Source organism: Elephantulus edwardii, unplaced genomic scaffold, assembly GCF_000299155.1.
Source record: "Elephantulus edwardii isolate Elephantulus edwardi_28Jun2011 unplaced genomic scaffold, EleEdw1.0 scaffold00018, whole genome shotgun sequence".
In the NCBI taxonomy this organism is placed as follows: Eukaryota; Metazoa; Chordata; class Mammalia; order Macroscelidea; family Macroscelididae; genus Elephantulus; species Elephantulus edwardii.
The window spans coordinates 23,237,369-23,249,678 of NW_006399768.1; the positions used below are offsets into that span (position 1 = coordinate 23,237,369).

General features: G+C 38.1%; 1 protein-coding gene across 1 annotated transcript in view; it reads right to left on the reverse strand.

Moving 5' to 3' along the window:
* IRF2 (interferon regulatory factor 2) overlaps positions 1–12,310 on the reverse strand; it is a 156,087-nt gene that overhangs the window by 53,306 nt on the left and 90,471 nt on the right. The window contains exons 3-5 of the mRNA XM_006882233.1: positions 4,889–4,988; positions 3,526–3,702; positions 2,971–3,017 (exon numbers count right to left, since the gene is read on the reverse strand). Of these exons, the coding sequence (XP_006882295.1) occupies positions 2,971–3,017; positions 3,526–3,702; positions 4,889–4,988 (324 nt within the window). The remainder of the gene's footprint in view (positions 1–2,970; positions 3,018–3,525; positions 3,703–4,888; positions 4,989–12,310) is intronic.

Genomic DNA, 12,310 nt, shown 5'->3' on the forward strand with positions numbered 1-12,310 from the left:
ACCCTGAAACCTACAACGTCCCTTTTCAGGAGGAAGTAGCTAAGAGAATACGCTGTCCCCTTTTCCTTATGAATCAGGGTGAAATCTCTCTCAGGGAGGAGTGATAGGGAACGGCAAAGGACACAGTGACAAAAGAGATTAATCAGAATTGGCTTTGACAAGCACTGTGGCAATGGGGCAATTAAAATCGACTTTGGGGGGGGAAGAGGAACAAACTGGGGGGGAGGGTAGAGAAAAGAGTGCAACAATGAATGAATGGAAACCCAAAATCTCTGTAAATGTTCATTAAAACTTATAAAATTTAATTAAAAAAGTACTTATGCATCTATTCAGTGACTGTTAATATATTACTTGTTCTATGTAAGGCACTGAGTTGCATGTTGGGAAAATAATCGTGAATATGATACAGTCATGCTGAGAGGACTATAGCAAATTTTTCAAATTCATACCTTGAAAGGGAAATTATATTTTCTGACAAGATGACACTAATCAAAATGTAAGTCTCAAAAACCAAAATCCTTAGTCCAAACTGTGGGGATCATGATAGGATTCCAACTAGGTTTTTCAATGAGCAGACTGCAAGGGGGGAAAAATGTAAACGATAGAAGAAATCTACATGTTAGGAAAAAAACATAAAAGACACATCTAAAATCACAGCCTCAGGACATTATATGGATTTTGTTTCAAATAAACAAACTCTACATGGTTTGTAACACTTGTGAGACAACTGGAAATTGAACAATGACTACATATTTGATGATACTGAATTATCTGTGTCCATTCTTTCAAGTGTATTAATGACACAGTGCTATACAAACTTTTTAAAGATGATAAAATATTTCTAGAAAAATAATTATACAATATATGCCATTTATTTCAAAATACTGACTGAAGCATAACAAAATGCACCTGTAAATTAAAAAAAAAATCAGATACAGAGCAATTCTGTAGGCAACATAGGGAAGTGGTTAGTACTAATGAAACTAAACGGGCCATGAGATGACTAATGTTGAAATCGGGGTGAGGAGTTACAGCGTCTATTATGAATTATATTATGCTCTTTTGTATCCTTTTAATGTACATAAAACTTTCCACCAGAGATAAAACAAAAAGTTAGGTTTCTGCTCTATTTAAAAATTAGTTACAACTGAAAAAAAATTCAAAAGCAGAACTGGAATTATCACTACTAAAATATACTCTGCCTAAACGATTTATTTTCCAATGCACAGGTAAGCATCTAGAATATTTCACAAATTTATCTAACTTTTCACTTGAAATCAAAACTGCTTTCACAAATCAAACCTTATGTAAAAATATTTTGCTGTTTCCTCACTATTTCAACTTACCATCCATTTTTAAACATTGAGCTTTCTAACTAGTTTAAGGGATTTTCTTCAATAGATAGTCTAGATTAGAAATCAGAATACTTGGCATCTTACTTCAGTTCTGCTCTAAAATAACTGTGTAATGCTGGGCTCATGTCACTCAACTCTCTGGAGTCAATTTCTTTCTCTGCAAAACCCAAAACCAAGTCCAATGTCACCTAGTCGTCTCGGATTTATGGCGACCCTCACCCTGCTGGTTTCCAAACCTGTAAATGATGGGTTCAAAGTACCAATCTTTCAGTTAGAAGCCCAGCACTGAACCTATTACACCCTGGGCCTTCTTAAACTTAGGCCAGTGAACTGGAGAATCCACTCTCTGATGATTCTGTGACTCTGTGACTGTAGCATCTGCTCTTTGTTTGGCTACTGTAGTTCATTCCCAACAGTACAAAGGACACTTGGCTACCTGCTCACATCTCACGAGGGCTACTCAAACACCACAGAACAATAAAACCAATTTACAGCACAAACACCATCAAACCAGGGAGGCTGAGCAGAACCCAATTCAGAAGAGGTGAGTTCAGACAATACACTATGAAAAGACTGCTATGTCTCTCTTCTACCTCTCTCTCTCACATGCCCAAGAAGAAAATCTGTAATGGAGCAGAAAAACACTATTGAGAAAGTACTTGCAAGCTAAAAGCCTTTCATTGAACATATATCGAATATATTTTGTATCTACTGCCTGATCCAGGCCATGGTCTTCTTCTTCCTATGTATCAGACAGCTGGACAATGACTTAAGGATGACAGAAGAAGAATTGATATATTTGAGTTGTGATGCTGGAGAAAAGTATTGAACGTACCCTGGACTGCCAAGAGAACTAACAGGACTATTTTGGAGAGGGTGAAAATAAGTGTCCCCTTGGAGGCTAGGACTTTGAAGCTCTATCTCACATACTTTGGCGACATGGACAGGAGGGACATGGAGATGTCCTTGGAGAAGGACACCATTCTTGGAAGGGTGGAGGAACAGCACAGGAGAGGAAGACCCAGATGAGATGGATTGATGCAGTAAATGGGATAATGGAGGTAGGGTGTCAGAATCGGTGAAAGTGCTTCAGGATAGGGCAGGCTTCAGATCTGTTGTATACAGGGTCACTATGAACTGCAAACAACTCGACAGCACATAACAATAACAACTACTCACAAATTTATATACAAATATATAAAACAATACATTTAAAATACATTTTAATATAATTACAAATTTTATATACTTAAAAACATTAAATGGGCTGAAAATGTATTGAGAATTATCATCTACTAGCTGGCTGGTGTAACTAAGTGACCAGCTGACCACAGCTGTGGCGACCAGATGGAAGCCTGGACGGCTGAGCTTGGTGTGAATTTGTGACTTCATTCACAAATATTTCAGTGAAACCAATTCAGCAAGGCACATGTGGGTCTCTGTGTGCAAATGGTTACAAGCCAAAGAGAAGACATATAATGAACATAAAACACAACAGCAAAATAAGAAAAATGAAACATTTCACTGAGATTCTATTAGTTGTTTCTAAGAAATGGAATATAAATCACAAATATGGTCACAACCTCAGCCTTCCGTCTGAATCACCCAAGATTACCTTGATGTGCTTTACTCTGTCTTCTTTTTCTGTCTTTGGTTTCTTTCCTGTGGCAACACAAAATGGGGGTTTGGATTAATTAATGAAGAATATACAGGGCAACATTTCTTCTGAGTCAAACTACTTAAAAATCATGTGGCTTTAATCTGCCCATGGTAAAAAGTCTAAATGTTTGCTTGCCTCTGGTGACCTGAGGTGATTGTTCCCAGTCAGGTGGGGAAAGGATCATCACCTACAGAGCTGTGCTACCTTCAAAGTGAATACAAATGTGTGAAAACACTGCCAATGAGGTGCTATAAGACACATTATGTCTCCAATTTTCCATCTGTATCTTTAGGGAACTCGGTGGCATCATCCACAGGGCACTGCACTGCTAATCCAAAGGCTGCCCTTCTCTCTGGTGATTTGAATCCACCAGCTGCTACATCAAAGAAAGATGGGCAATCTCCTCCTGTGCAAGTTATAGTTTCAGAAATCCACCGTGGGGTCAGTTATGGGCTGGTTCTGACTCAAGAGCAATGAGTTTTGAGGTTTTTTTAAAAGATCTTTATCTACCTTTCTTAGAAGGCCGTTCAGACAAGGGCAACATCCGGTACACTCTGAAGGCGTTGTTTCCCTTCTTTATGCTTTTGTCCTTGACTTCTTCAATATCAGGCAAGGAGTTCATGGCACATCGGAAATTTGCCTTCCATGTTTTGGGGTCAGGTTTATCTACACCTGGTTGATGCTTTCCTAACAAAACAGTCAAAGGTTAAGAAAAAGAGGTGAAAATTAGATACAGAACAAAATTTTCTGGAGAAATAGCACTGCTGACCAGATAGCACCTCTGGAAAAGCTCTTCATCCCAGGCTGTCCTAAAAGTAAACAGTCCTCCCAGAGGGCCTATAACTAAGGGAATTTTCAACATAGAAGGATTTTAGATTTAAACTCAGACAGTAACAATGTGGCCAGTCTGAAGATAACTCAGCTTGAGAGAAAATTACAAGGTGGAAGAATTTCTATTTAACATGAGCAGTATAGAAAACTAGGAGGATTGAAGGAGGTAAGGAAAGAAGAAACATGTATTCTTGCTTTTCTTCTGATTTCTGCATATCAAATAAAAAGCTGATTCCTTCAAATAGCTCCCTACTTTATGTATTTAATTGTTTTTGATGTTGTTGTTGTTGTTATGTGCCGTCGAGTCGCTTGCGACTCATAGAGATCCTATGTACAACAGCCCTAAACTCTGCTCTGTCCTGTGCCAATCACACTGTCTCCGATACACTCATCCCGATTACCCCAGTCACTGAATCAATCCACCTCACAGAGGGTTTTCCCCTCCTGCGCTGTCCCTCCACCCTCCCATGTATGAAGTCCCTCTACGCAGTAGGTAAGTGAGTGAGTAAATAACTGAATGAATGAATGTGTTCTTTTTAAGAAGATAAATCTGATCCACATTTATACGTCTAGAACTAATGACTATATTCCCCGGGTATGGACTGGGAAATTTATCAAAATACCCTATTTTACAAGAAAGGACTAAAAATCCATGGATGTGTAGAGTTGGCTTTTAAGTAATGACATCTATACTCATGTGTCCTACCTGTGCCTGGGGATTAATTTCAAATTTTTTTTTCATAGCAATCTTCTTGCAGAGAAGCCCTAGTGGCACAGTGGATGAAACTCTGTGCTGTTAATAAAAAAGTTAGTGGTTTGAATCTACAAGCCATTGTGCGAGACAGATGTGGCAGACTGTTTCTATAAAGATCAGGGCCTTGGGAACCATATGGGGCAGTTCTCCTCTGTCTGATAGAGAAGCTCTAGGTGGCAGTGGGTTATCTTCATTCAGCCATAAGTCAGGAGATTTCACAGCTTCTATTAAAGAAAGAAAGATGACAACATCTGTGTCTAGAAACATTTTTGCAAGGTCTTGTGGTACCTGTGTGGATTGCCCAGTTTCTAAAGAGTGGAGCATCTTTTTCCACATCCCACCCATGTCTAGCTGCATGCATCCAAGGGATTTGAAAAATCTTCTTTTCCTAGAGAAAAGAAAGAAAGAAAAGGTCCATTAGGAACTGCAGCCATAGTTTTCAATCCATCACTGAAAAGGGGTCTTGGGCTCTAAACAGCCCCTACATCACTTGCAATGCATCCGAGATCTGGACAATGAATAGGGATGACAGAAGAAGAAGAATTGATACCTCTGATTTGTGGTGTTGGAAAAGAGCACTGAACATCCCATGGACGGCCAAGAGAACAAATAATTATGTCTTTGAGGTGGTGCAGCCAGAATACTGTTTGGAAGCAGGGATGATGGGGCTTTGCCTTACATACTTCAGGCAAGTTGCTAGGAGAGGCTATTACTTGGAGAAGGACATGCATGATGCTTGAAAAGGTAGAAGGTTGGTGAAGGAAAGGAAGACCCTCAACTAGGTGGACTGACATAGTAATTGCCCCAATGGGATCTGGTGTGTCAGGAAGTATGAGGATTGCACAGGGCAGGACGGGGTTCAGATGTGCTGTTCATAAGGTCACTACGAATCACACTTGATGGATGGCACCTAACAACAATACCAGCAAGCATTCTCGTGCTTGTTCACCATCTACATAAAATCTACTGTAAAATCAAACCTAGTCTCCCTCATATCTTGACAATTTCTCTCTGGTGAGACTCAGAGTCTTGTGGAGCCTCAGAGAGAAGATGGATATTCATTGCAAGATCTGTGCCCTGCATCTCTTCACTTTCATAAGATCACACAACCTGGCCACTGCCCAAAACTATTAATGCCTGTTTTCACAGTTTATTCCTGTCATTCAGTCAACAGAAATTACAGCTGCCTCGGGTAAATTAAAAAGTACTTTCCACACAAATTTCCAAAATAACACCAATGTGTACTGCTAATGGGAAATCTGGTCACAGAGACCAAACATCACAATCTGCTTGGTGTACTCAAGAGAACTTATTTCTAATGTGCTAACTCCTGTATGTGTACTAGCTTGCATGAAAGAAAGATTTGTAGATTCAGGTGGAGATGACACTCCCTTACTGGAGAAAAATCCCTCAACACAGTTTTTGTTATATCAGATCCTCTCTTGCCTAAACTGATGCTGGTGTGACTAGAAACTAACGCTCTCAAAACAGTATTATACTCATAATAAAACTACCTATGTGAAACCTGGTTCAACCAGGGTCTGTGAAAGTACCAGCAATTAGTCCTTGTAGCACTTTTTATTTGACTATGCACATTGGCATGGGGGCATTGGAACCCAAAAAAAGGTCTATGTTATTATTTCCATTTTAGAGCCAAAGAAACTGAGGAACAGAATTAAACAGAAGTGATTATAAGAGCCTAAATCTCAGGTAACATGACACCATCCTCACTTACTTAAGCACATTCTCCATTCTCCCAGCACATTTAGGGAATCCAAAGAATCACTGAGGGAACTTTTAGAAGATTTTTCTGTCCTAAGGCAGACCTGTTGACTCAGAAGTCAGAGGGTCAAGGCTCGAGAAAATAAGTATTTTTTAAAAATAGTTCTAGTAATTTCTAGGTATGTGGCTCCCTGGTGAAGGGAGATAAATGCTGGTAGGGATTTTCCACCACTCTGATCTCACACAGTGAAACATAAAAAGAGTCCCAACTATTTGAAAATGGGGGCAAGTGCCTCTCTACAGAATAAATTATAAAGCTAGAACTGAAAATATTTCAGAACATTTGAGGGCTTCCCAAATACTGTTAGAAGGGAAAATTCTCCTGTATTTAAAGGGTTAATAAAGAAGAACTGAAAGCAAGAGACTGTTTCATAAACTACTCCTTGTTGGCTCCGCATCACACAGGGAGACTGCATGGTTTCAGATCAACTGTTTTGAAAAAGGCAGTGATCAGAAACGGGCTGGGTAAAATTTTCTTTTTTAATATTGAGGAAGAAAAAACAGAAGAAAAAAAAAGATACAGCCCTTTCCTGTCCACACGAAAAGGAACAAAAATTTCAAATTTTTTTGATGTACACACTCGGACTCTGAAGACTTTACACTTAAAAACACACCCTTAAAGAAGGTGCAGCTGGGCTTTTTCTCAGTCAAAAGAAGAATAATGTGGCACAGTCTGAAATCAACGTCACAAGGATACAAAGTTGACCTTTATCATTTAAAGAATTCATGTGTGGATAAGTTCATGTGTAGGTGCATGAGCGCGCGCGCGCGCACACACACACACACACACACACAGAGCCACCAAATCTATTCTCACAGAAACAATGCCTAAAACAATGCCTAAGCTTCAGAAGTCACTATGAATCCTCACAGTAAAATCAAAAATTGTTACTAGTCACTAAATAAGTCATATGATACAGCAAGACCTCTACAAATCCGTATTTTTAAATTACCTTTTAACTATGGTGCTAGCTACCCAGGGCCAAGCATAAAATACAAGTCTTAAAAGTATGTGAAATAGTTTTCTTAAAAACATTTGCATAAGAGTTGTAAAATTTGGAGTAGGGAACTCTGAAGTTCTGGCACAGAAACTCCCTTAATTGGGGGGGGGGGGGAAGGGATAGAACAACTAGAAAAACTGTCAGAATCAATTTTGTTGGAACTCCAGAAAAATAGTCAAACCTCTACAGCACTCTAGCAAACACCTAACACAAAAAAGGTGGTTAGGACACAACAGAAGTTGGTCTAATAAGGAAGCAAATGTAAATTCTGTAGCTTAGATGGGAAATTCCTTGGAATGAGCCAAATGTGAGGAGGTAAAAGGAACAATGACTAAACATGAAGCAAAGTCAACTGAAAAGATGCAGTATGAGGAGTACAAAACAAACAAAAAACAGTGGAGAAAAAGGAATAGAGCCAAGAGATCCATGGGACATCATCAAGTATACCCTACACACACAATGGGAGTGCCAAAGAAGTGGGCATAAATAAAGAGAAAAGAAGAATATTTAAACAAGTAAGGCTAAATCTTTCCAAATCTGATGGAAAGAAAAGGAGTCTACATATCCAAGAAACTCATCAAACTCACAGGATCTACATGCATCTTTGTTATTATCAAGTTGTCAAAAACAAAGAAAATCTAGAAAGCAACAACAAGAAGCGACTCATTAAGTACAAGAAACCTTCAATAACATTAACCATGGCTGTCTGATCAGAAACTATGGAAGCCAAGGCAGTGAGATGTCATACATGTCTATACTGAAAGAAAAGGGGAAAAAAATCCCAAAGTTTCTCCATCAATAATTCTGTATATGCCAAACTAGCCTTTGAAAGTGAACAAGAAATTAAGATATTAACAGAAAAACTAAAGATGAGTCATTCACTAGTGAATTTTGAAATGCTAAACCTTTATAAATCAAATGGATGGCTACTAAAGAGTAATTAAAAGTCATAAAGACTCAAAGAAATGTAAAAAAAACCTGTAAAAGCAACTTCATAGGTAAACACTAAACCTGTACATTTTTTACTTGTAAATTTTCTTTTTTCCTATATAAATTACAAGATAAGTGGAGGTATTGTTATTATTGTTGGGTGCCACTGAGTATGACTCTTAGTGACCCTCTGAACAACAGATCTGAATTCTGTCCTATCCTCTGCCATCCTCATCATTTCTAACATTCTTGAGCCAACTGCTGCAGTCACTGTGCCAATCTATTTCTTTCTCAAACTCTTCATCTTTCCAAGCATAATGTCCCCTTCCAAGGAAAAGCCTCTCCTAACAATACACTCAAGTATGTGAGATGAAGTTTTGTCATTTTAGTCTCCAAAGATCATTCTGGCTATACTTTTTCCAAGACATTTTTGTTTGTTCCATGAGATATTCAGTACTCTTCTCCAACAACACAACTCAAAAGCATCAATTCTCAATGCATAGCAAATGACTGAAAAGACTATGGCCTAAGTAAATAAAGTGCACTTTAGTCTTCAAACTGACATCATTGCTCCTCAGTAATGTGGATAAATCTCTAACTGAATAATTACCCAATGCAAAACACTTTTTTTGATTTCTTGGCTGCTGGTACCAAATGTGTACTTGACCGCGGAACCAAGTGAGATGATGTAGTTGATGGTTTCAATCTTTTCTCTATCATGCTGTCTGTCAATTGCATGGTTAGAACTTTTGTTTTCTTAATATTGAGAGGTAAACTATACTGAAGGCTGTAGTTCTTGATCTTCTGCAGCAAGCACTTCAAGTCTTCTTCACTTTCAGTAAGCAAAGCTGTGTCATCTGCCTAACTCAGTCAGTTCTCTTAGACTGATACCACGTTCTTCATCAGAGTCCAGTCTTTTGCATGATTTGCTCAACATACAACTGAACAGGTGTAGAGAATGGATACAATTCTAATGCACACTTTTCTTAATTTTAAACCATGCCGTGTTCCCTTGCTCTGTTTGCACAACAGCGTTTTGGTTTAGGTATAGGTTTTACATGAGCACAATTAAGTGTTCTGAGATTTCCACTATTCTCAGTGTTAGCCACAACTTATTAGAATCAAGACAGTCAAATTACTTTACATAGTCAATAAAACACAAACAGATATTCTTCTCGTATTCTCTGCTTTCAGTCAGGATCCATCTGACATCAGCAATGATATCCCTGGTGCCATGGCTTCTTCTAAATCCAGCATAAACTTCTGGCAGTCCTCTGTCAATATACTGTACAAGCTGTTTTTTGGATGATCTTCAGCAATATTTTGTTTGCATGTGATCTTAATGATGTTATTAGTTAATTTCCATCTTCTGTTGGATCATCTTTCTTGGGAATGGGAAAAAAGATAGATAAGTGTATAAAATCATGACTATAAGTCAATGTTTAAGGACACACAATATATAAAAAGGTGATCTGTGATGATGTAAGGAGAGACAGAGCTCCATAGAAACAGAGAAATTTTCATATTCTATTGAAGACAGGCACACACTCAGTGTCATAAAGTTGGAAGAGACTTACAGCTGACCCTCCAGTGGATTTCCAAGGCCGTAAATCACATCTTTCTCCAGCAGAGCTGCTAAAAGATTCAAACTGCAGGAGAGACATGGCCTTTGGGTGAGCACAACTGCCTACAGACTATGCTACCAGAAAAGATAAAATCGTATTAACCCCCGAACATCATTAGACATTTAAGATGTTAACTGTAAGCTCCGGATAGACACATGGAAAATATCTTTTAAAAAAAAGTATACAAAAGGAAATGAGAAGGGGATATGAGTGGAATATGAAGGGGGGGGGAAGAATACAAGCCAGAAGGAGGCAATAATGGAGAAACTAGCAGTAAGTTCTCGCTTATCAACAGTAAGTTTAAATGTAAAAGGATGGGAATGGCAGAAAGGACAGAAACACAACATTCAACTAGTTAATGTCCATAAGGGTTTCCATTTAGAGCCAATGATACAAACAGGCTGGAAGAAAGACAGGAGAAGATATTCCACATAAACAATAACAAAACAAAAAAGAGCTGTATATCTATGCTAATAGCAGACAAAAAAGATGGTTAAGTTAAAAACAGGCAAAGAAAACCCCTATTCATAAAAAGGGTAAATATGTTTTAATGTAACAATTTATACCACACCTAACAACAGTGCCCTAACCTAATATGAAGTAAAAAACACATATTTGATGCGATAAATGTACAATGGCAACTGAAAACTTCACCGCACCACTTGGAATAATGTACAGAATAGGTAAGAACATCACTTTAAAAAAAATTAGAAATTTTCACCAACATTTTACAACAACTAGGTCAAGTAAATACATACAGAACACTCAACCCCAAAACAACAAAATATACATTGTTATCCTTTAAGTACATTCTCCAAGATAGACCTTGAGTTGAACCAGAAAACAAATTAAAAGACATATTACCATTGAAAAGTCTGTTATTAGGGACCTCTCCAAAGTACTGAAGAGCAATGGTGTCATTCTGGAGACTAAGGTGCACCTGATACAAACCATGGTCTTTGCAATTACTTGCTTTGCATCAGAGAGCTGGACAATGATTAGGGAGGAGAGAAGAAGAATTGATGCCTTTGAGCTGTGGTGCTGGAGAAGCGAACTGAATATACCATGGACTGCTAGGAGAACAAACAGGTTTGTCCTGACGAGGGTTAAACCAGGCTGCTCCTTGGAGGCAAGAATTCTGAAGCTTTGTTCAACATACTTTGGACATGTTGCAAGGACGGACCAATCCTTGGAGAAGTACTTCATGCTTGGGAGGGTGGAGGTCACAGTGCAGGACAGGAAGACCCTCTATGAGGTGGATTGATTCAGTGATTGAGGTAATAGGGGTGGGTGTGTCAGAGACAGTGAAATTGGCACAAGATAGAGCAGGGTGTAGGGCTGCTGTACATAGGGTCGCTATGAGTCGCAGGTGACTCGAGGGCACATAACAACAACAATAAACATAAAAGATGGAAATCACCCAAAATATATACTTCAACCACAGTGGGATGAAATAAATCAGTAATGGAAAAAACATGGAAAATACACAAATATAGGGAAATAGGTAAAAAGAAAATTACAAGGGATTAGAAAATCTGAGACAAGGGAAAACGAAAATATAACAAAATTAATGGAAAATAGTAAAATACTGCTCAGAGGAAAATCAACAACTAAGAACTCTCCAATCAATAACCTAACTTTACATCTTAAAGAACTAAAAATAAAAAAAAGAAGAAGATAAAACTAGATCCAAAGCAATAGAAACGAGAGACTAAAAAGACTAGAGATAGGAAATACAGAACAGACGGGGTTCATTCTTTGAAAATACTGACAACATTGATAAACATTTGGCTTGAATTACTGAGAAGACTAGCTTAAATTCAAATTTATTGCCATCTCGTCAGAATAACAAAGCTGCAAGATAAAAAAAAATCAGTTGTATTTCCATATGTTAGTAATAACAATCTGAAAGGAAATTAAGTTACGCAACTGCCCTATCATAGAGTGAAAAATAATTGAGACTTGAGGATAAATTTAACCCAGGAAGTGCAAACTTTGCACAAAACTACAAAATTTTGCTGAAACATGAGCAAAATATATGGAAAGGCATCTTGCATTCATGCAGTAAGATTTTAAAATTGTATAAATAGGCAACACTTCCTAAAGCAATCTAGAAATTGAATGTAATCTCTTATCAAAATCCAAATGGCCCTTTCTGCAGAAATGGAAAGTTACTATGAAAATTTATATGGAATTTCAAGGGTCTTAAAATAGAATTAATAACCTTTATAATAATAAAGTTGAGGGGAGCTCTGGTGGCCTAGTGGTAAGGAGCTGCAACTACAATCCCAGAGGCTCACGGTTCGAATCCACCAGATGCTCTGCCGGGGAAGGAGGGACAATCTCCTCCTGTACCAGTCAGATCTGATTTG